Below are 25,054 nucleotides of genomic sequence, written 5' to 3' on the forward strand. Positions count from 1 at the left end.
ATTGCCACTGAGATGCCTAAATGGGATGAATAAGCCCAGTAATAATATTCACTGCCTCTAAGAGGTGGGGGCAATTGTAACACAGTTAAGGTCTCACAAAGCAAACTTGTTATCAAATAGTTGGACTCACTGCACATAATGGAAAGAAGAAATGCAACTGCTGAAGAGAGACATACCATTGTAGCTGTGAATGGAATGTTGTCAATTAGGGAGGATGCCAGAGCAGAGACCCAGAGTACTAAAATGATAGCAACTGCTAGGCGTTGATCCTCAGGAACCACCTGGTATTAAAAAAATGAAGTTACAACTCCATTTAAACTGAAAGCTAACTGACATTTTTTTTCAGCTCTAGCAATAACTTGATATTTCTGCATGCTACTAATGGCATAATTGTACAGATTCTTCACTAAATCATCAACACACTCATTTTTAAAAAGGTGACATGAATATAAAATAATTTTTTTAAAGAAATAACCGAAGGATTTATTCACACAATAATTCTACTGAGTCAACAGAAACGTGGGAAAGGAGGCATGCAGCAAGTGACATTTCTAACAATCATGTTTATGTTTCATACAAGAAATGTCCTGGCAGCTACAATTATACAGGTTTTTTTCCTCTGTACATTATCTCCCCCACCTTTTTTATTAGTGAATTAAAACTACAGAAAATACATACTATTCAGATAAGATCATATATTCTGGCTTTGGAGAGGGATACATGATGTATATTGAAGACCATTCACACTGAAGGGTGAAATGCACCCATTGCACATCTGATGCAGGAATACAACCCTTCACATATCATTCAATCTGCAGTGATTAGTCAGTATATTTATTAAAGCAATACAAATATTTCTCTATCTTGGGAATGAAATAACTGTAAACATTGAAATGTACCTTTATTAACAAAGCTGTCTGTTCTCCTATATAATCTATTAAATGAAGATGAGCCAAAGCCTAAAAGAGAGAAATTTAGATCAACCAATAGTATGTGAGCAAATATGCAGTTGAAACAAATATTTTAAAGTTAATTAAAACAAAGCCAACACAGGTATTTTCTCTCAAAAATGTGTCAATATTCACCCTATGTAAGGTACATATTACAGCTGGGCAAGCTACCGAGAACAGTAAAAATGTCAACAGAGCCACATTATTTGCGGAATTTTGTTGCATTTGAAATGTCAGCCAGATTCTCTAAAGGGAATGTACGGCACAGACATCTCATCTCCATTAACAGCACCACTCTGGGTTTAAAGTTTCCCTTCTTCTGGAGTGGATGCATTTTGTTTGAATACTTGAGTGCAAATTATTTTAAACCTAAAGAAACCCTAGACAGATATGAACCAAGAACCTAGAGCAAATATTTCAAACTTTGGACAGTTCAGGTCAGGGGCTGAAGTTTGTGGCTTTATTTCCAGCAAAGAAAGAAAAGAGGGAAAAGAAAGAAAAAAAAGAAAAAGAAAAATGAAAAAGAAAGCATTTCTGTAAAATAGCTGGACTGAGAACCCAAAAACCAATCACATTCTCAGCTACTGCCAAGAAACACACAGTGCAAGTCGGGAAGATAGCATATGGAGATGCAAAGTTACATGAAGTTCACCTTTGCATTTTTCCAGTCCAAGGACTGTTGCATGTAGGGCTGCACTAATTTACACTCTCTGCTAACAGTTTCAAAAGATGAAACCACATCCAAGTATTGATGCTGTCAAGGTTGATTTCCCACCTCTAGCACTTCGAGTGCAGAAGGTGGGGGCCCGCAAGGATTCTAAAAATTAATACTGGTCACTCCAGGCTTGTATTAAACTCCCAAGCTTACAGCTTTTTTCTGACCTTGGATGGGTAGATGCTGCCACCACCCAAGTGCAAAAACTGCTTTGAGAACCCAGGAAGGCGCACTTGGGAATTCCTCCTGTGGGGTACCCTCAAGCCCTTTCACCCCCCTCCTCTCCCCGAGGAAGAGCTAAGAAAGAAAACAAAGGAAATCAGCTGCTGCCACCAGCTAATTAAACAACATGTGCACAAACCTCTTAGGACACAAAAATTCAATCCTATTCTTAAAAAAGGTAAATTTTATTTAAAAAAAAAAGAAGAAAATATATTTGGAACTTAGCCTTTTTGCTAGATTTAAAAAAAACAGTTACATCAAGATAGCTCTCTTGAGGTCCAGCTTAAAGGTTACAAGCAAAACAAAAGCACCTGGGGTTAGACCAGAGGAGTCCATAAGCCATAAAGAAGTAAACAGAGATAAACCTAATTGTGCCTTCCTAGACATTTCCTGATCTACTTACATATCTGGGGTTTTAAAAATTAGTAGTTTCTAGGAATGATTTTTTCATACCTGGCCCAAAGGTTTTTGTAGCATCACTGCTCTGTCCCCCTCTCTCCAGAGAACAACACAGTCAGACAAAGGGGAAGGGGTTTTCCCCCCCAATTTTAATAAGTTCTTACCTTCCCATTGGCCCTTTTGGTCAGGTGCCCATTCCCTTCCTTTTACCTATGCAGGGAGACTTTTTAACCCTATTACAGGTAAAGCAAGTAGAGAACAATACCAAAGGGATTTATAGCTAACTGGCTGAATGGGTGTCCATAAAAGAGAGCTATCCCCCTCCTTTCATTTATCACAGATGCAGCATAGGGATGCCCTGCCCATACCACTATATTGGTGTAGGGAGGGTGGTGTGGGAACTTCTACACTGGTTCTATGGCAGCAGAGGAATCCCATCTCTCTTGCATTATAGTTATCCTCTGACTATCTATCCACCAGCTCTGGATCAAGATTCTGCTGGGAGCACAGCACAAAGTGGTCACATTATACCCTAGATCTGAATGTAAATGTTAAAGAAAAAAAATTGTTCTTTATTTACTCCATCAGTCCAGAGCAGACTATTGAACCACATATTCTATGGCAGAGGTGGAGAAATTTGGACCCCACCAAGTGAGAATACTAATAACTCAAAACAAATAAAATCAGTGTTCTAAACTTCATTCTCTACTGCCTAGATCTCAGTTAGGGATGCTCAGGTCATCACACTGAATGTTTCGTTTCCAGTTTTTTTATTAGGGGCCAACTCCTATCTTCAACTTTCCCCAAACTCTTCCCCTTTTCCCAGACCCTAAGCTCAGTTCTCACCTCTTAGCTCTGCTCAGCACAGAAGAGGAGGGTGAGCATTGAAGAGAAAGTTATGGGCCCCTGATTCTGTACTGGCCTGGTCCCAGCATGATTTAGAACAGTCATGGGGCTGCTCTAACTTATGCCACTGTGAGCAGTCAGCATAATGAAGCAGACCATTTACTTGTCACCTCCCTCTCCAGAATGTCCATAATGGGATTAGGGTGCACTTTTGAGGATCCCATCTCAAGGTTCAGCAGCTCTATTAATACAATTTTTGTTAACTAATGCTGATGGCCTGTCTGTTACAGATACAAATTTCCTACTTTTTCATAGCTTCTGAGAATTGCTGGCAGCTCCAAAGAGCCTAGCCTCTTATAATTGTTTTCCTGTGCTAAACTAAGCAACAACAGAGCAGTGATCTGAAGCTTCTTCAGGTACATTTCTTACTACACCCTCAAACTCCAGCTGCTCAGGTGGGTTATTGAACAAAAAGAGTACATGAAGGTCACAGGGAAAAGAGAGCAGGCACCACATGCCAGTGATATGAGAGGCACAGTACACATACAATTGAGATGACCCTGAGAGAACAACCAATTCTCTCAAAGTAAACAGAACCCTCAGCCTGAGTACCTCTACTCTTTTATTTTACTCTCTCCAGTCCCCTATTGAATCAGCACGGAGAATATTCATCATAGCTTTGAATATGAGCAACTGGGAGTCAAACACAGTGCTGTCAGAGCAGAAGGCTACAAAAAGGTGCTGCACCTACTGTAACACAGCTGAGCCAGAGATATTAGTGTGGTTCAGCTGGCAGCAGTGTTTCCTTCTGAGCCAGGAGGTTTACCATTCAAATTCCAAATAGGAAGTTAGGCTCAAACCTAATGTCTATGTTTTTGTGTGGTACTAGGGAGAATGACACTGCAATGACAGGGGAATTGTCTTTCAGTTTTTAGGTCTATCTCTGGTGTCATCCCTGGTGGAAGGTCACAATATCATGGCACTCTTGAAAAAGAACTGAGGATAATTGTAGTGTCCTACTAGTAAGTCCCTTGCGTTAAAGATGAGTTAGAATATCTAGAGCAATACTGTGCTGTACATTAATTACACGTGTACAGAGAGAAAAATTGTACTTTTAGTCTAGATTACATTTACTTTAGAAAAAGAGAGAATAAATACAGAGGGAGAGAGGGGAAGGGAGAGGATGCACGGTGATTCCTATATAATGTTCTGCATTTGAAATGAAAAACAAAATGGCTGCTACCTCACTGCTGACCCTGGAAGAGGGAAGAATCGCTTCTGCATTTAATGTTGCAGTACCCAGAAAACAGATTACTACATCTTTCAGTTAAATTCCTCCATACACTATACAAACACCAGAAAGGAATCTTTAATCTAAAGAAAAGCGACAAAAGAGTCCTGTTGCACCTTATAGACTAACAGATGTATTGGAGCATAAGCTTTTGTGGGTGAAAGCTTATGCTCCAATACGTCTGTTAGTCTATAAGGTGCCACAGGGCTCTTTGTCGCTTTTTACAGATCCAGACTAACACGGCTACCCCTCTGATACTTAATCTAAAGAAAAATCTCTTTTACTGGAAAATTCAAAACTATTAAAAATTTGTATTAATTTTTTAAACATATCTAAATATGGTTTCTACTTGAGTGTCCCTTTAAAAGTTTCATATTTTTAACAAAATGTACAGGGTAGCAATAACATTAATGATATTTGACCTTTTCCTCCATGTAGCGAAGAGGCGTGGCCACCCTCATAGATTGACAGTTAGGGGCAACCAGCCGCCCCCTGCTGGGCAGAACCAGGAAGGCGACTCTCTCCACACCAGAAGCAGAGGGGCAGGACAGGAACAGAAAGTATAAAAGGCGGGCCCTGTAGCTCAATTGGGAGGTAGCTAAGAAAGGAGACGGACACGTTCTCCCCACTGTGGGTGCAGGAGCCTGCAGAAGACTTCTGATGTCCCGAGGAGGGCCCCAAGCTACCCATACGTCCAGACACGCTGGATGGTGAGGAGTTGCTGGGACTGCCGCTTGCAGTGTACCCTGGGGAGATGGACGATGACCCTTGGAAGGTACACCCTAGGGGGAGTATAGGAAGTGCCCCAGGGGCAGCCAACCCAAGTCTGGTTGCAGCGCTGCCAGAGATTAGGTCAGCGTGTTATGGTCAGGATCCACGCTGACCCAGTGGCAGACCACTCTGCCACTGTTAGGGCCCTAGGCTGGGAGTTGGGCAGGCCTACAACATCCCCCCTGCTACTCCTCCCCTGGATTGGCAGTACTCCACGCTCCTTAGGTCAGGAGACCTGCGCTTGCTGGGGCACTCACCCCTTGCCAGAGCCCCCTAGATTGTACTTGGTGCCATGTCCTGCCCCAGAGCCTGGGCCCCTGAACAGTTCACTGCTCTACCCTGTGTGAGGGTTTGAGTCCTATAGATGGCTAATTTCCCCTTATACAGACTGCCTTGCAGGTGCATGACAACGAAGAGGCGTGGCCCCCCTCTGAGATTGACAGTGAGGGGCGGCCATGCAAGCCTACACACCTACACTCCAATAATACCCATTTCAAAAATAAACTTCTCAGCATTTAGCTATCAGCAACAGAGCTGTCTCCCCAGTTTTTGTGAGTGGAAGAGTTTAAATGTGGTTGCCACTTTTCCAAGGAGCATTTCATCTGTCCCAGTTTGTTTCATGAATTAATGACAGTATAGCTCCAGAGAGCCTGAAGAAATGTTGTTTTGTTAACCATTCTTTCAATACCCACCAGTGACTAGAGAAACTATAAAAAAAAAAAAGTTCAGGGAATTATATCAATAGGAACTGCAAAATTTCAGTAAATGGCAAAACTGCTTTCAACATGGTTTACTACATTATATTATAGCCACACTGTGCTCAAATAAAAACATCTAAACTCAAGCTAAAACAGTAAATCAGAGAATGTGACTTACATAAAATGCTAGCACCATAAAACTATGGTGACTTCAGTAGGGATTCCCATTCCTGCCTAACACATTTCAGGATAGCAAACTGCATGTGTGAGAGTGTATGTGAATGGGTGCACTAGGTCACAATAGATGAACGAGTGGTGTGCTGAACTCCATTAAGCTGATTGCAACCTTTCCGATGATCAGAGCCTCCAATAATCTTTCAGGAGTTTACTAGGTTCTGAACTCCTTATTTGGTGTATTAAACAGAACTAGCTGACTTATTCATGACAAATATCTGCTGCAAATTTAGCCCATTTTTCTGTTAATGAATTGTTCATAAATAAATTCAGATATACACATCTATTTGCTATTTATAATTAATTGCTTATGCAGACAAATTTCAAATTATGAGTTGTTTATAAACTGCTCTTTTTGACTATTCATGGTGTGAGACTGTTCACCTAAGTCAGATCCTGGCCTTATTTGTGCACCATGATTGGAAGATTGAAACTTTTAAAACAGAATAATGACTAGTGAATAACGAGCATTCTTGTTCATGCACAAATACCCTTGTTTGCATGTGAATGCGGGTATTCATACAAAGATCACCCATTCTCCAAACATTTGTGCCAAACCAAAACAAAAATTTCACATCAACATTCTGAAGTAGTGAATCAAATGGGACTCAGATGTGATTGAATCAACCAGCCATTCAGAAATTGAATGCACAAACAACGTATTAAACTATTCAAGCCTCACTTGCACTCAATGTTTTAACGATGATTTTCAGTATTTGAAATTTGTCTTGTGTGCTAGATCGCACAAACAGCTTTCAAACAAATCTCATTTGAAACCTCTCAGACGAGCCATTTTGTAGCCAGGATGTGGGGAAAAGTGAGATATCTTCAAACTACGACTAACTCCTGTTTTTCCTATGGCTTGTCTAAATAACTTTAAACTTGCTTAAAAAATAATTGTCTGCTCACATGGAATGCACATGCCAAGTTTGAAACTAAACCTCTCCTTATTGGAAATTATGGAAGGGGAAGGGGAAGAGGACAAAATCCAGGATATAATGAAAAGTGAGACTTCACTCCTGAGCAGCTCTCCCCATTCCATAATTCCGTTCTCTGTTGTTATAACTAAACTATTAAGAGAAATATTACAGAGCTTTCACCCCCTTCTTGTGTGAGCCCTCTATTCAGGATAATGCTTGTCCCCATTATTCAAGTCCTTCTTGCAATTCTAACTGTCCACATTATAGAAATCTCTGGTTAAAAATAAAGAGGACTAAGTGCATTTTTGTCTTAATTCTTCTTACCTCCATTAGAACAAACAGTGCGGCAAAGAAAAGAAGTGTTGCCCATTCCACTCTGTTTAGTATCATCTCAAAATCATGGATGTCAGCTAACACTAGTAGCCAAATAGCTCCCAACATTGCAATCCACCCTGCATTAAAATAGGAGAACAGGGAGTATTTGTTACATGTTCTAGATTTGTCTAAGATGCACATTTATTTTTCTAAGGATATAAAATATACAGTAACACATTTTTCATGTAAACATTTTCTGGCCTATTTTTTTGTGCTGACTGTGTAGCAAGGAAATTTCACAAATCTCTTTTACAAGAATATGTTCTAGTTTTATGTAGAAATAGAAACCTTGTACAAATGTAGGAGGAGATCCACGTTTGATTAACAACCTTATGCTGTTGGGGCCAGCATTTTCTGGGAGTGCTGAGGAATCAGCAAGTACATTCAGGCTTTAGTGAGAGGAAGTATCTTGTGCTGCTGAAAAATCCACTGAGTTTGCTTCACAAATAAAATTCCATCTGATTAGGATAGGCACTGAACGGTATTCTCTGTCCAGTCCTCCTCACACAGTACACTGGTGGCTGCTATATAGGACCTCCAGGATATTTTGGCTAGAGGATAAACTGAGGAAAGGCAGGCTATTCCAGGATATGAGGGTTCTCTCTTAAAAACAGTGATAAACTATGTATACATGGAGTATGCATGTACTGACATTTACATCTATACTGTATGTAAATGTTATTAATACAGTTAGACAGACAAAGTGGGTGAGGTAATCTCTTTTACTGGACCAACTTCTGTTTGTGAGAGAGACAAACTTTCAAGCTTTCTCGCCAACAGAAGTTAGTCCCGTAAAAGAGATTACCTCACCTTGTAGGTCTAATATCTTGGGACTGTCCTGACTAAAATAACACAGCATACATCAATACACTTATACACTTCTTTTCATCCACAGACATCTCAAAGCTCAATATTCAACCAGGGAAAACAATCACAGCATTTCCTGACTCATGCACTTGGGTTATTGTCAATATTATTTAAATGTATTCTGGAATTGTCTGTGCATGAAATGGCAATTTTTGCCAAGGGACTATGCCAAATTTCAAGCTAAGAAACTTCAGATTTCAAAGAGAATTTTCACTAGGCATGTGCCCATTTTTGCTCAGAAGGAAACTCGACTGGATAAGGGGCCAATATTTGGATGAAAAACTATTGATATACAACATTTTTTAATTGTTAATGATATGCACAAAGCTCCTCACCATTTCAAGTTATTTCTCTTTTTGTTGTGACTATTTCCTACATCTCTATCAAAGTGTTTTAGTTGGAACATTATGCTGCTGGAAAAAAAAATCCTTCCTGTTAGAAATCTTAAAGTCAAAACTAATAATCAAGTACTGAAGATGATTTAGAGATACTAAGATCCTGCCACAGGGCAGGTAGATACATAAAATGGCCTTCTAAGTGGCCACTTCTAGCTCATTCTGTGAAATAGCAAAATACAGCAGATTGATTCCATGCACTTAAGATCCGGGGCCATTCATCTGGCACACACGTGCTTCTGCTTCCCTTGTCCCCAAGGAACATAGAACATAAGGACGGCCATACTGGGTCAGACCAATGGTCCGTCTAGCCCAGTATACTGTCTTCCAACAGTGGCCAATGCCAGGTGTTTTAGAAGGAATGAACAGAACAGGTAATCATCAAGTAATCCATCCCCTGAAGCCCATTCCCAGCATCTGGCAAACAAAGCCTAGTTTTTAAGAAAATCCAAAGGTTTAAAATTAACACTCAATGGCATTCCATCTAAATTTGATTACAAAAAGTAGAAACATACAGATCAATGCATACAGACCATTAATGAAGTGAGTGAATGTTGAATGATGCCCTTCAATTCCTAAAGAAAGAGATCCACAGTAGTTCTACACAAAGATTCCCTTACACAGGAGATGCAATTTTGATTCTTCCAATACATATGTACTTTTGAAACTTTAAATAACATATTGAATGCTTTCAAGGGAATTTTAGATTAATTGTGATCCCTGGAGCACAGCACAATTGTTGAAAATACTGCATGCATAAAATTATAGAGAAAATTTGTTTTAGTTATGTAGCACTCATTAGTATGTCAAGAAAGGCCTTTATAAACCCACATAATATTGGCTCCTGATTAGGAATTTTCATTTCCTTTTAATGGATTTGTAAAATAGTCATGTATGTGTTATGTTATGTTCTACTATATAAACACTTTCCCCCTTGACTTTAACTGCTAGCGCTTCCCTCCCTGGATCCATTTTCTACCTATGCAGACACTATTGGAACAGCCTTGGAAAATAAAGTTCCCTCACTACCACCTGCTTTTCTAACTACTGCCCTCTCTCCTCCCTCCAAAAGTCACAGCATTCCCGTTCGTAGGCTCCTTCTCCTCAAGCTCTAAACTTGAGCCTCCATAATCTGGCTTCTGATGTCTCTACACTACTAAAACCACTCTCACAAGAATTTCCACTTTAGCATGAGGCAAACCTGATCTATCAAGGTTGCAAGTACCTGCAGAGAGGAGGATGAGGGATTAGGAAATCTCATTGTTTTCACAATTCAACAAAAATACTTTCCTATGACTAGCAATGAACACAAAGTGAAACATGGAGCCAAACCTCCCCAAACTTTGAGACAGCTCATATTCCGGAACACTCCAATGGGCCTAAACCTGGACCACAAATCCTCACCCCAGACTTTGAGGACATTGTAATTGAATCAGATTCCAGATCCAAAAGTCATGACTAATTGCTATCTCCACTCACCACCAAGGAAGGAAACACCACCATTTGGCAAGCAAATATATTGAGTTTGATTCACTCTCTGGTGAGAATAAGTGCCCAGCAGCAGTGGTCAAGCAGCCCAAAAGCAACGCTTATACTGCTAAGGGAGAAAGTGGGGCAAAAATGGCACAAAGAAAGAGCAGGGCTGGCTTAGAAGGGGATGTAGCTAGGCCAGCTGGGTCCCTCCAGCGATGCGTCTCTGACAAAGCCCTAGCTGCAAAATGAAGCTGCCCTCCCAGGACAGAATCCCTAAGGGAAGGAGGCACCCTCCCTTGGGGATGAATGCCTCTCAGCCCTGCTGAGAGTGAATCTGGACTAATGAGGGCCAAATCCATCTCTTATCTCCATAAGTGGAAAGATTTGCCAGGCAGGGGAATTGGTGCAGTTCAGCAGCTTATGGAGGAAGGCTAGATGTGGGGTGGTGGGTCAGGCTGTATACAGATGTAGTGCCCTCCTATACACAGTTCACTTTTATGGCATCACAAAGGAGGTGGGATTGATGTGGACTAAAGATAATGTCAGCTGTTGTCAAGATGGATGCGGGATTTTGGCATAATTGCATGAGCTGAAAATCTATCTATTTTGCTCCTAAAAAGTATTCCTGACCATAGAATAGCACAGCACTCACCTGGAGTAATCTGAAATGTTGAGATGTGAAAATGAGGGAAATGTTGAGATGTGAGATGTAGAGGGAAATGCTTCCAGGAAAATGCTTTGAAAATGCCTGACAGTAGAAAGAATCTTGGGCATTCCAAAGGCAAGAAGTAAAGCTCTTTAGAAGCATTTATAAGCCACAGCAAGAAAAGTTGCCCACGGTCAGGAATGCTTTAGCAGTATCCACAGAAGGGGTGAACTCCTAATCTCTGTCCATCGCATCCCTTGGCTATCACCATTGACAACTCTATTATATCCTTCCTGCCTTCCAAACTAAAAACAAAGCGTAATCTATTAATGCAAATTAAATGATTAATTAACCCCGACTTGCTTGGTGTGATCTTCACCATAGCTAAAGATCTGGCCTTAGTGTCTTTCAGTATAAATAAGGACTATGATGAATTAATGGTTCACATGAATTAACTGATTTCTCTCTCAACTGTCTAGTCTCAGCCACCACTGCACCACAGCAAAACCAAACAGAGAGCCGATGTTCTGTCCTCACATAGGCCTGTGCAGTTCCCATTAAAGTCAATACGAGTTTTGGATTCAAGCCTAAAGGTAAAATTAGGTCCCAAAGCCCTGATTCTCCACCACCTTTGCTCCTATTGTGCCCTCAACATTTATACCTATACAAACCAAGTGCTAAATGGCAGCATTTTAGACCCATATTGCACAAGTGTAACATTTAGCAAACCTGGAACATTTAAGAACTAACAGTTCTTAATATTTCTGGAGCAATCTGTGTAAATATCTTGGCATTTTTTGATTCTTCCTGCCTGTCATGAAAACAAATCACCTTAAATGTGCTATAGAGAGGGAATAATTATTTGCTAATGTTTATGTAAAGTAACTGAATTGCATAGAGAAGTATATTGTAACTCATTTGTTAACATGGTGCCAATGTTTTATTAGAATGTTTTTCTACAAGTTACTGCCAGTCTTTATAAACTGTATTAGGTTTACACACACACACGTTTACTACAAGACAGCCTCCAGTGTGGCTTTCTTCATTCCTCTCTAGCAGATCCCAGAGAGTAGTGATGGGTAGCAGCTCCTAGCCCTCAAAAGTTCTCACATGTGCAGCTGTACAGGGAGCAATCTTATCACCTCTCTCTTTTGTAAACATATATAGTATAGGAGACAATAGGAAATAAATTATTATACCATCATGCCCCCCCACTATAATTACACACAACTTTCCATCTCTTTCTCAGAAGGTGCGATTTATGTCGTCGTATACTGTGTCCCAGGCAAAACATAAGTGAGAAACAGGGAAACACTTCAAGGAGTTTAATCAAGACTTTGGCCATAGTCTTAAATCATCTGCCTTAAGAGGCCTCCAAGTATCACTAGACTCAGCCCTAGTCCGTGGAAACCAGACTGAAATGGTGCCTTCTTCCAAATCCAGCTAACCAAGGGACCTCGCCTACTGATACAGACCTAATCACTCCATGGGTTTATTGTGTTATGACTGGACTAGTGTAACTTCCTCTCCCCAGGACTGTCTGTGTCTATCAAAGTTAACTAGAAACTCCACTCTGTGCAAGGCGTGGCAGACAGTCTCTGGGGATGGACTAGCTATGGAGAACATATCACGTCAGGGCTTGTGCACTCAGTTGGCTTCCCGCTTGTCCTTGCTCCAGTTTAGGGTTCATTCCCTAATCTTGAACTATTTTAAGGAACCAGAGTACTGTGGAGACTGGCTTCTCTCTTCAAGACTCTCAGAGCCCATTGTACCCTACAGGGACACAGAAACTATCTGTGTCCATGGGGAAACTATCAAGAGGGTGGAGGTACAGCCTTTTTGGTAACAGGTTGAGGTTCATCCTACTGGCAAGTATCAGAATGATCTTTAGTCATCACATGACATCTAGTCTTCCTATTACAATGCAAAACCCACCTTTCCACAGAAGCCCACTCACAACAGAAGCTAAAAACAAAGTGCAAGAAGAAGAAGCAAGAAAAGGTAGCAGACAGGAACAGAGAGAGAAGGAAAGGAAAGAGAAGAAGAAGAGTGGAAAATCCTCCAAGAAACAGCAGCTAAGACCTAAAAGAATGAGAGCAGAGTGTCCTAATTTACTGTATTTCATTGCCTACATGGACTTTAAGGTCAGAAGGGAGCATCATGACCATCGTGATCATCTAGTCTGACCTCCTGCACATTGCAGGCCACAGAACGACATCCCCACTCCTGTAACAGATTCCTAACCTCTGGCTGAGTTACTGAAGTCCTCAAATCATGGTTTAAAGACTTCAAGTTACAGAAGAGTCATAATTTATACTAGTTTAAACCTGCAAGTGACTCGTGCCCCAAGCTGCAGGGGAAGGAAAAAAAACCACCAGGGTCTATGCCAATCTGACTCAGGGTGAAATTCCTTCTCAACATCAAATATGGGGAGCAGTTAGACCCTAAGCCTGTGGGCAATACCCACCAGGCAGATACCTGGGAAAGAATTCTCTGTAGTAACTCAGAACCCTTCCCATCTAGTGTCCTGTCTTTGGCCGCTGGGGATTTTTGCCACTAGCAGTTGATCATGGGTCACACACCATTGTAGGCACTCTCATCATACCATCCATCCCCTTCATACACTTATCAAGCTCAGTCTTGAAGCCAGTTAGGTTCCCACCCCCCACTGCTCCCCTTGGAAGGCTGTTCCCGAACTTCACTCCTCTGATAGTTAGAAATCTTTTTCTAATGTCAAGCCTAAACTTGTTGATGGAGAGTTTATATCCATTTGTTTTTGTGTCTACATTGGTGTTTAACTTAAATAACTCCTCTGCCTTCCTGGTATTTATCTCTCTGGTGTATTTATAGAGTGCAAGCGTATCTCTCCTCAGCCTTCTTTTGGTTAGGTTAAACAAAGCCAAGTTCTTTGAGTCTCCTCTCATATGGTAGGTTTTCCATTCCTCTTATCATCCTCATAGCCCTTCTCTGCACCTGTTCCAGTTTGAATTAATCTTTCTTGAACATGGGAGAATAGAACTGCACACAGTATTCCAGATGAGGTCTCACCAGTGCCTTGTATAGTAGTACTAACACTTACCTGTCTCTACTGGAAATACCTCACCTGATGCGTCCTAGGACTGCATTAGCATTTTTCACAGCTGCATCACATTGACAGCTCATAGTCATCCTGTGATCAAACAATATACCCAAGTCTTTCTCCTCCTCAGTTACTTCCAACTGATAAGTCCCCAGCTTCCAGCAAAAATTCTTGTTGTTAGTCCCTAAATGCATGACTTTGCACTTTGCACTATTAAATTTCATCCCATTTCTATTACATCCTACATGGTTTGTGTTTTAGATATATAATAGATCAGCAAGAGAGAGAGAAAAATCAGTGTGTCTCTTGTTTGATGGACTGATCTTAAACTCCTGTTCCGCACAGTTATGGTTTCTACGGGATACAGTTACACTTTCTATTGATTTTAAGAGAAATAGGACTATCATGAAACTTTAATGTACCATACACACTGAAAATTCTGTGATGCCTCCTACACAGGAAGGGTGTGCACATATTCTGCACTGCCCCAGGAAAAGAAAAACAGAAATAGTTTTGTGCTTTGGTTTATTTCACATTAAACTCTACAGAGAAAGAAAATCTTCAGAACAGAAATCTCTCCTTGCAAACAGAATATTATTGCAGTCCAAAAGAGAGCTGACTTTCTATTTTGAAAACAAACAAGCACTTGAATTAGTGTCTAGAATATGAGGAAGGAGAGGGGAAAGATAACCATGGCAGCTGCAGACTTTGCAAATGACTAATTAAGAAAAAGCTGTCACTTTTAATAATTGGGATATTATTTGGCTTACATCTAAATTGAAAAGGTTGATAAAATGGGCATCCTTCTAAAAATCTGAAATCCTTAGAAACCATATATGCATGTTAATTATTGTAATCTGAAATAGTTTCCTTTGCATGAAAATCTTAAAGGCACATCCAGAGTTTCCATTTGTGCAAGTCATCAGACACATTTGCAGTGAAGACAATTTTTTTTATATCATATAGGTACACACACAGAGAATACAAAGTTATATTAGCATGAATTTGGTACGACTGCACTGGCAAAGTCACTAGTAAATTAAGTAGATCATCCCAAACAAGTGGTGATAAAAACAATACTACACAATACTACTATTTATTCTGAACATGTTACATTTGGTATGTTACAGAAAAAGTTTGGGATACGTTTTACTGAGCTTCAAAAAAATGTTAGTACTATGAGTTGCAGCCCTGTTCTTGCCTTCAAAGGGACTACTCACATGCTTAAAATTAAGCATGTGCTTAAGTACTTTACCAGATTGAGGCCTCATTGAATATTAGCATAGCAGTATAGAGCCCAGAGGGAGATATGAAAATCTCTATAAATAACCAAAAGTATTTTTCTCTACTGAAAAATGTTATGATTTGAAAGCCTAATGTCAAGGTGCAAAACAGATGCTGGGTTCCATTGGCAAGTCTGGAAGTTTCCCTATCCAGTTGTATACAGATTTCCATTGCTAGCCTATCATTGCTAGACAAGATATTGACATTTAAACCCATCACTGATGAAGTTTGCCCCATTCTAGAACTTGAGCCAGAGTAATTTTGAATGGCAATTCCCCCATGTGAGGGAAACAAAGAAACATTTCTCTGGCAGGTTGCCTTTTTCTTTTTAGGTAGTTGTTTGTTGAAGGCTCAAGATGTGGAATTTTAGAAGTAGTCCCAGAGTAGATGAATTCTTTGCCATTGCAGGCCCATGTAGTAAATTTTATTTATCCCATGGTTCTCCAATTAGTTATATTGGTATCATCACCACAGGCAGTGGGAATATGTATGTACACAGCCATTTGTGCACATAACATGTGTGTATTATCAGGTAAAATAGTGCCTCTATATTAAGTCTGGAGTCTATTTTACAGTTAAAGAAGATATTCAGCCTCTTTGTTTTGCAAGATGAATACGGTGCATCTTTCACAAATTTACAGCACATAATTTGTGGGCAAAGATTGAATTTTCTGGAATTTGTAAGTAAATCTGTTACTTGGTTTATGAATTGAAATTAATTAAAAATTAGCCCTTTAAGGAAACTCTTTCCCCCTGTCTCTCACTTTTTGTCTGTTCCTTTCTGCTGATAAATGGCTGGCCTGCTATAATTTTCATTTTCCCTACAGTTAAAACTCCCAACCAGCTAGTGATGAGTGTGCAGTTAAGAAATTCAGTTTGCAATTAAACACCATTATTAATGATTTTTCTCCTATCTTTTCCAGTGTATTCAAAATTTTCCTTCAGTCAAAATGCCCACTCATAACTTTGTGTGTGTGTGAGTGTGTTTGTTTTTGGGACCCACCAGGTACGTTCAGGGCTAGAAACTAACATGTCTTCAGTGCTTTCCTTCAAGTCATGGTACACTTTGCATGCTATTAAGTATATTAAGAAGGTTTGGGGCACCACAGCACTCCAGCAACCCCAGCAAGAGGGGACAACTATACATCTTATATGCGTTTTATCAAAAACCCAGGATGTTTCCCCAAATGAAAAATTTGTTTACAAGGGATGAAACGTCGCTAGGGATGTCATATCTAAAAATAAGGGAATGCCAAGTTATGGGACATCTCTTAACCACTCACTAATGCCCACACACATCATCTCCATGGATGCTGATAGACTCCACATCTTCACAAGGAACTTCCATCGGCCTCCAACACACAAGAAAAACACACAACACATTAGTCGCCCTCACAGTATAATACAAAACTTTAATTACAGCTTCATATTTCCTCTACATGCACTCCACACATGCAACCTGAGCACGCATCAACACTGAGTATTTGCTAATGTTGTGCGTGCGCGTGCGTGCGTGTGTGTGAGAGAGAGAGATCAGACAAATACACACAAAATGTGGAACTACTTGGATCCATTAATGAAATTAAAGACATAGAATCACTGAAATGTAGAACTGGAAGGGAACCTCGATACGTCGTCTAGTCCAGTCCCCTGCACTCATGGCAGGACTAAGTATTATCTAGACCATCCCTGACAGGTGTTTGTCTAACCTGCTCTTAAAAACCTCCAAGGACAGAGATTCCACAACCTACCTAGGTAGTTTGGTCCAATGCTTAACTACCCTGACAGGTAGGAAGTTTTTCTTAATGTCTAACCTAACTCTCCTTTGCTGCAATTTAAACCCATTATGTTTTATCGTGTCTTCAGTGGATAAGGAGAACAATTTATCACCCTTCTTTTTATAACAACCTTTTATATATTTGAAGACTTATGTCCCCATTCAGTCTTCTCATCTCTAGACTAAACAAACCCAGTTTTTCAATTTTTCCATAACAGGTTTTCTAGATCTTAAATCATTTTTGTTACTCTTCTCTGGACTTTTTCCAATTTGTCCACATCTTCCCCACAGTGTGATGCACAGAACTGGACATGGTACTCCAGTTGAGGCCTTATTAGTGCTAAGTAGCATGGAAGAATTACTTCTCATGTCTTGCTTACAACACTCCTGCTAATACATCCCAGAATGATGTTTGCTTTTTTCTGCAGCAGTGTTACACTGTTGACTCATTTAGTTTGTGATCCACCATAACCCTAGATCCTTTTCTGCATTACTCCTTCCTAGGCAGTCATTTCTATTTTGTATTTGTGTAATTGATTATGCCTTCCTAAGTGGAGTACTTTGCATTTGTCCTTGTTGAATTAAATCCTATTTATTTCAGACCATTACTCCAGTTTGTCAAGATCATTTGGAATTCTAATCCTGTCCTCCAAAGCACTTACAACCCCTCCCAGCTTGGTATCATCCACAACTTTATAAATGTACTCTCTATGCTATTTGAAAATCATTTATGTTGACTAAAATGCTGAAAAATTCCACTCAGAAAGAAAAAAAGAGTCCAGGAGAAGGGGTTCTAACAGTTCTGAATGTAAAATAAAATTGTACTGCACTGAAGTATTTTAAAACATCTTAATTTTAGTGCTGTTACATTACCATATGTACCTGAATACACATGTTCATACAATTTGTGTAAGTTTTCAGAAATAATAAATGTTGGCACCAGCTAAGTATTTTAATCTTTAATAGACTTTTTCTAATGTTGCCTGAACACAATCTTGTTCCATCTTTATTAGATCTCTTCTGTTAAGTAAGTGATATTTGTTGGCCTCCTAAAACAGGTCTCACTGTATATAAATGATTTCTAAGCTGTTATGCCACTTGCAGTAACACATTTTAAGACTGCCTCAGGGATGGAATTGTGATGGTGATTGTGTAGGACAGTTCGCAATGTGACAGTGGTAGCTTCATCCAGCATGAGTGAATGGAAAGAATCTGATTGAGCTGAAAAGAAACCGCAACCCATGGGGGAGGGAAGAGATCAAATGAAAAAGCAAAGACCATAGCACAGAATGAGGAGAAGAGGAGACACAAGACCAGCTGCTTTTCAGCCACAGAGCAGCACATCCACAAAATGAGTGACACCAGATTAAAATTCCAAGGTCAGCTGGGCTTTATTCAGGTAACCTTTTGCTAAAACAATAGCAATTGGTCACTGTGGAGTCAGAGTGGAGAAATCACACCCACCATTGCATTACAAAGTCCACACTCACTATTCTTGTTGATAGTCCTGTTTAATCCAAGTGATAGAAGATGTGATGATATTTAAGGTAGAATTCTGTGAAAAACACAATTAAACATTGACATTTGAGATGTCCAAATGCCTCAGGTCACTACCATTGCACTAGCTACAGGAGATTTGTATGGACAGATGTAACAGCTACATGACTTCCTATGGTACACAAGTATATAGGCCTGCATCATTTTACATGGTCTTCCCTCAGTAAAAGCTGCCAGATTTTTAAAAAGATAAATATTAAAATATATATCCTACATCATCCTTGTGAGTCAAAAATAAAATGAAGGGGGTGTGAATATTTAGATTGAAAGGGTACATTTCACAAAACAAAAGTTGTACTGAAAATATGGGCATTTGTACATGCAATTATAAGTCACGCTTTGTGCAACTGTCTGGACAATGTCTGTTTTCCAAGGATGAATGCACATTTTGAAGGCATAATTTGGGCACCTATTTTGGGAAATTTGCCTCAAAGGAGATGAATATCAGGAGTGTCCTTGAAAGCAGACACCTTTCTCTCACACATTCCAAGTAGAAGTGTTGCAAAGTTAACTTGTCAAGAAGGCATGGATTGGACATGACATTCTGTGTTCAAGCCAATATTGACTGCAAGAATCTGGCTCCATTCCAAAATGCTAACTCTCATTATTGCAAAAAGATAGTTCACTTTATCTAATTATTTGTGCTATGCAGAAGGGTGTCATTCATATATATTGTGATAGACTCAGGCCAGTTGGGTACAGCAGAATAGCTGAAGGCAGATATACTGGCCACTGGATTAACAGTTTTCTGTTCCCTGACTGACCAGAGCAGGGGCTGCTCCAGGCTAATGAGAACACCTGACTCTAATTAACCTGTAAAGTGTCAGGTGAGGCCATTCAGTTAATGTGACCACCTGACTCTAATTAAGGCCCTGCTGTTACTATAAAAAGGACTCACTCCAGTCAGGCAGAGGAGCCAGGGGAGAGGAAGTGTGGCTGAAGGGCTGGTTACTGAAGACACCCTAAAACATTGTTAAAGGAGCCCTAAGGTAAGGGTGAAGAAGGGAGAAGCAGGAGAGCTGTGGGGAAGTGGCCCAGGGAAATGTAGCAACTCTGGCAGTGAAAGGTTGGCTGCCAACAACTGCTACCATTAGGGTCCCTGGGCTGGAACCCGGAGTAGAGGGCGGGCCCGGGTTCCCCCCAACCCACAACTACAGGAACAGCTCCTGGGAGGGGAAGTCAGGTCCCTGTCAGGACAGGAGGCTGAACAGAGACTGTGGGAGTTCTCTCACCAACCTCCTTGCTGGCTTATGATGAAAAGGGCTCAGTAGACTGTAACCCTGGCCCTAGAGAGAGAAGGGCTACGTGGAGGGTCACAGTGAGCCACTGAGGCTAAGCATAAACCGCCTAGAAGCGCAGGACCCACAGGAGCAAGGTCAGAGCTCTGCCACAATATATAACAGTCAGATAAGGATAAGCCAAATACTTTAAAAACCATTATGTTCACCATCTTAACACCTACACACTTAAATCAAAACAGAAAGCTAGTATTTATTCCACATGGCAGTCAAATCTCTACATGATGTACATCTGAGAGCAGCAAAATAAAATGTGCAAGTCACTCATGTGCCTTTTTGTTCTTGAATCCAAGACATGGCTTCCAGCCAGCTTAACTCAGCACTGCTACATGCCATAAGAGATGAAATAATAGAAGGCAGTTCATGGGAGGAAATCCTTAAAAGTCAGAATGCCTCAACGTGCCACTCTGCTGTCCATCATTTTCAGGCCAGGAGTTAAGGAGACAGCCTCACTTGTAGAAACTGGCAGCTTAATTTTGGCAGGAGAAACACTTGTGAAAAATTAGCAAGAGGAATTACTACAGACAAGAGAAATCGGGATGGTGTGATGGGGTATACAAACCCCACCCAGGACCACAGGGGGTTAAGGAGCTGCACTGGGCTCAACCAGTTCCATCCCATCACACCTGCAAGGCTTGCACAAAGCTGAAGGAGGAATTTAAAAGGAGAGCAAAACAGCTCACCTGCAGGCAGACCAGGGAAGAGAACAGACATTCAAACATCAGCTCCCGAGGAAAGGGCTGACTGAAGGCAGGAGCTTCCCAGCCAATTCAGTTGGTATTCACTGGAAGTCAGGAAAAAGGGGGAAAGGATATATCCAGTGTCTGGCAAGAGAGGTTTCAGGCAATGAGAGCTGGAACTGCATTAATCAACTCCTGCGAAGACCTGCTTAGCAGACTGTGCTCAGAAAGGAACTGGCTAGAATGTTCTGGGAACAGTGAGGGGCCTTTGGTTGAGGCATGATAGAGTTCAGAACTAACCAAAAGGCATTACATAGAGTTAAACAGTGGAACGGCTAGAGGTGTTCCTTCATGACTGTTGATGGATACATAATTGACATAATCCTGTGCACATTATCATAAACAAATGGAGAACTCTATAGCTTTCAATAGTCCTCATTTCATCGGTACACTGTGTATGCAATAGACTAAGGATCAGATCCAGAGCCCAGTGAAGTCAACATAAAGACTTGCACTGATTTCAGTGGGCCTTGGATAAGAGCCTAAATCCAGACAGGCAGAGCCTAGTAAAATTAAAGTTCTTCTAATTCACCATCACCCTCATAAATAGTATCAGCTATGCAATTTATAGTGAAGGTCTCCCTCACACAAATGTATTAGGGCCAAAAAATCAGAAGCATTAACACATATGAAGTATTTTTCATGCAATTAGTTTGTTCAACCTTTTATTTAAAGCTTTGTGAAAGAAGGCTAGTTCCTGGAGTTTCTGTCCTACCCTCTAATTTACTAAACCATATGGGAATGTTTTAGAAGTAAAATGATGGAAGAAGAAATATTAGCTGTTAAGAACTTAAATGCGGGTGAGATTCAAATATCACTGTGAATAGTTACTTTGCAGTCAATACCTATAAGCTCATTTGTATTGGAAATTATTAATATTTCACCCCTAGGTACTTTGAAAGAAAACGCTAAATTCTGCAATTGATTAAAGAGAATAAATCACTTTTTACACAAAAGGCACATTGAATTTTTATTTTGGCACAAAGCCTTAGCCTCCCTTAAAATGTGTGATACACAATCTTTTTTTGTTTAATATTCTAGATGCCTTCCCAGTACAGTTGATATTCTTGATTCCTAAGCTAACATGTGCTACTCTAAATTATTTATTTAAAATGTGCTTCCAAACATTTTGGAAGAAGGAAACCCAAGACAGCAGCAAACTTTTACATTATTGACCTTTCACCCTAAGTATCCCTAAAACTCATCTGAGACGTTTAATTTCTAAACTGAAATGTCAAAACATTCCCTCCACCACCACTACCCCACATTCTTTTTTTACCTAGCATCAATCTAGTTTTACACGTTTCTATTTACATTAATTTAGTTCACATGAAAGATGATAGGCCTGTGCAACCATGCAGTATGGCAGTATCAGAAGATTTACCCTATTTACTACTAGTGCTGGGTGGTGGCTAGGGCAGCAATCTGAGGCGTAAAACTAAGAAAAACAAAGATTATTCAGAGTTGACACTCCTTTCAAGATGAATGGAGGCTGTTTGCACCTCTCTCCGGCATAAATCCTCCTCTTTTCTCCCTGGCAGCTCTAGAGGTCCCTAAACAGCCCTGCCTCAGTGGGGTGGCCCGTGGGGAAAAATCTGTTCACACCCACCCCAAAGGAACTCCCTAATACACAGGTCAGTTGCTCAGGCTGTGTCCTGATAACAAGATTGGGGCAATAACCCATAGACATCACATTTTTTTCAGGCTCTCTACACTCTCAGAAAGACACCCCCCAGTTAACATTCATTTCACATTTGGAATATTCTCTTTGCATAAGGACTTGACTTTTTCATGAAGTTTAAATTGTGTAGAACTTAACTGGTTCTGAAAAGCTTCCTATTTGTCACTGATAGGTGGGTTTGTGTAGTCCTGGACCTGTAGATTTAAGTCATCTGAATTAGGTGCAGCACTGTCAGCATCTGTGCAAGCTTCTGTATACATTGCTCCCTGCTTATTTGCCTCAACTGTATTGAGGAAGAACTACTTCTGCTATGAACTAGTGAGCTCTGAGATCCACTTTTTGAAATATGATAAACAAGAACTCATAAGTAGGGGATGGAAGATGCTTAGGTTTCATAGGGTACCGTGATTGGAGAATCAGGCTCAGTGTTTCTAAGCAGAACAAAAATTGGTGCAGTGCAGATTTAAAAATTTTATTAAAGTGAATGTTTGAAATGAAAGATACACAAGTTGAGAGGGAAGGTACTGTACATCTGGGGTCAGGCTCGGGTTATGGGGGGTTACAGATATCGTTTGCAAGGATGAAAAGATACATACATATTGCATAACCGGCATAGATCCAGATTGAGGTGCAAGGGTTTTTAAAGTGTCAGTGGATAAGTGGGCTTGGGTACACCACCCATGGGATGAATAAGGAATCCAAATCAGTATCGGTGTAGCGGATAAGTACATGGGTGGGGTGCGTCCCTTGGTCCGTCAGGGAAGGAAGTGGATTACATTGTGCAGTTGTACAGAAGTTACATTCAAAACTAAAAATTTGAATGTAACAACTAACTTCTAATCCAGTTTATGTGAGACTCCAGAGCAACACAGAGCTTTCTTCATCACAAGGCAATTTTCCAAGCAAGCGCTATACTTGGCTACTCAACCACTAGTCTGTTATAATCACTAGCTCAATCATAGAAACTACTGTAAAAGCTGGCAATCTGCATGTCTGTTTAAACAACAGCAGGCTGAAAATCAAGAGAAATTACATGGGCAAAACTCACCGAGCTGAATTTGAGGTGTCACTCATTTTTGTATAAAGACAAAACTTCCACTCTGATTTGCATAATACACTCTGTGGATGTCATTTGGTTTTTATTCTACTGGTGCCCTTTTGAATTATAGTCTTTAATTTCTCTTGTCAATTTCTTCAAAACTTCCTGAGCATTATGTAAATGAGTCAGTAAATATAACGTGGTTTCCAAAGAAAGGACAACACAACAAGGGCCTTTTATAATCACAATAGTTCAACACATTTCTAAATGTAATGCATTGGCAATAAAATAAAGAGGAAGCCTGTAAAATCTGGTTTACTGAATAAAGCAGAAGTCAGATTAAATGAAATGAAAACAATGAATGCATTCTTTTTACTGTGCTCAGGTCACAGGATTTAAATGTTAAAACAATATAAGATCCCATTGATCATGAGAGGAACACTCAAAGGGCCAATGTTAGGGTGCAGCCGAGCAGCACTCAACACAGGTTTCAAGGACAAAATTTTACAGAATTACTGGAAGTCAAGAACAGTGCTATGTATGGCACAGCCAAAGGTTTGAACTGCAGTGAATCTGAAATACAAATGAGAATTAATTCTCAGGGAGGACCCTGAGTGTAAGCACAGAGGAGTTCACCAATTCAATCTTATAATTTTTAGAGACAGTTAAGAGGTAACTTGATCACTGTCTGTAAGTGAGTATGTGGGGAGCCGAAATGTGATACTAGAAGGCCCTTCAATCTAGCAAAGTATAACAAGGTTCAATGGCTGGAAGTTGTAACCAGATAAATTCAGACAAGAAATAACGTGCACATTTTTCACAGTGAGGGTAATTAACCACTGGAACAACTTGTCACAGCCCCTGAGTAGGCTACTCCTGCTGAGTCCGTCTTGCAGTCCCCGAAGTGCATCCCTATTATGTGGCAGGCCTGCGCCTCCACTTTGCCTTCGGGTGGGATCTCATGATCCAACCGGGTCTCCAGTTTATACTCACAGTTGCCAGCTGTGTTATTTAGCTAGCACAATGGGCCTGGCACCTGCAGGAGCTATCCTCCCCGGAGCCTGTGACAGCATGTGTTTGCAGTGATACGGAAACAGCTACTTCAAAACAAAGCATGATTTATTCTGCCCATAAGGTACACAGCACTTAGAGAAGTGGATTTAAAATAACAAACACACATTCCCTTATGTACGCTTAACCTCTTTATCCATAGCCCAGGCAAGTCTGGTTTATTCCCTGGCTACAAGTTGAAAGAAACAGCCTAGACTGCTTGCAGCCTGCTCCCTCTCCAAAAAGAAACACTAGAAAGGGAAAAGGTACAGAGAAGGGCAACAAAAATTATTAGGGGTATGGAATAGCTTCCATATGAGGAGAGATTAAAAAGACAGACTGTTCAGCTTGGAAAAGAAATGACTAGGGGGGATCTGATAGACATCTATAAATTCATGAATGGTTTGGAGAAAGGATAAATAACACTCCCTTATTCCCTTTCACATAACACATGAACCAGGGGTCACCCAATGAAATTAATAGGCAGCAGGTTTAAAACAAACAAAAGGAAGTTCTTCTTCACACAACATACAGTCAACCTGTGGAACTTTTTCCCAGGGCATGGTGTGGAGGCCAAATGTATAACTGAGTTCAAAAACCATTCTACTGGGGAGGGAGTTGGAAAGGAAGTTCTGCAGAGAAACTGTGTGGCCTATGAATAGCACATAGCCAAGTTATGGGAGCTTCACTTTAGAGCAGTGGCTCTCAAACTTGTTCCGCTGCTTGTGCAGGGAAAGTCCCTGGCGG

General features: G+C 40.5%; 1 protein-coding gene across 6 annotated transcripts in view; it reads right to left on the minus strand.

Moving 5' to 3' along the window:
• Nucleotides 1-25,054, minus strand: part of OCA2 (OCA2 melanosomal transmembrane protein) — a 290,480-nt gene that overhangs the window by 96,742 nt on the left and 168,684 nt on the right. For all 6 annotated transcript variants that reach the window (XM_039499675.1, XM_039499788.1, XM_039499735.1 and 3 more), the window contains exons 18-20: nucleotides 7,371-7,498; nucleotides 900-959; nucleotides 177-281 (exon numbers count right to left, since the gene is read on the minus strand). In XM_039499675.1, the coding sequence (XP_039355609.1) occupies nucleotides 177-281; nucleotides 900-959; nucleotides 7,371-7,498 (293 nt within the window). The remainder of the gene's footprint in view (nucleotides 1-176; nucleotides 282-899; nucleotides 960-7,370; nucleotides 7,499-25,054) is intronic.

The sequence above is a fragment of the Mauremys reevesii genome, linkage group 1 (genome assembly GCF_016161935.1).
Source record: "Mauremys reevesii isolate NIE-2019 linkage group 1, ASM1616193v1, whole genome shotgun sequence".
Taxonomy (NCBI): Eukaryota; Metazoa; Chordata; order Testudines; family Geoemydidae; genus Mauremys; species Mauremys reevesii.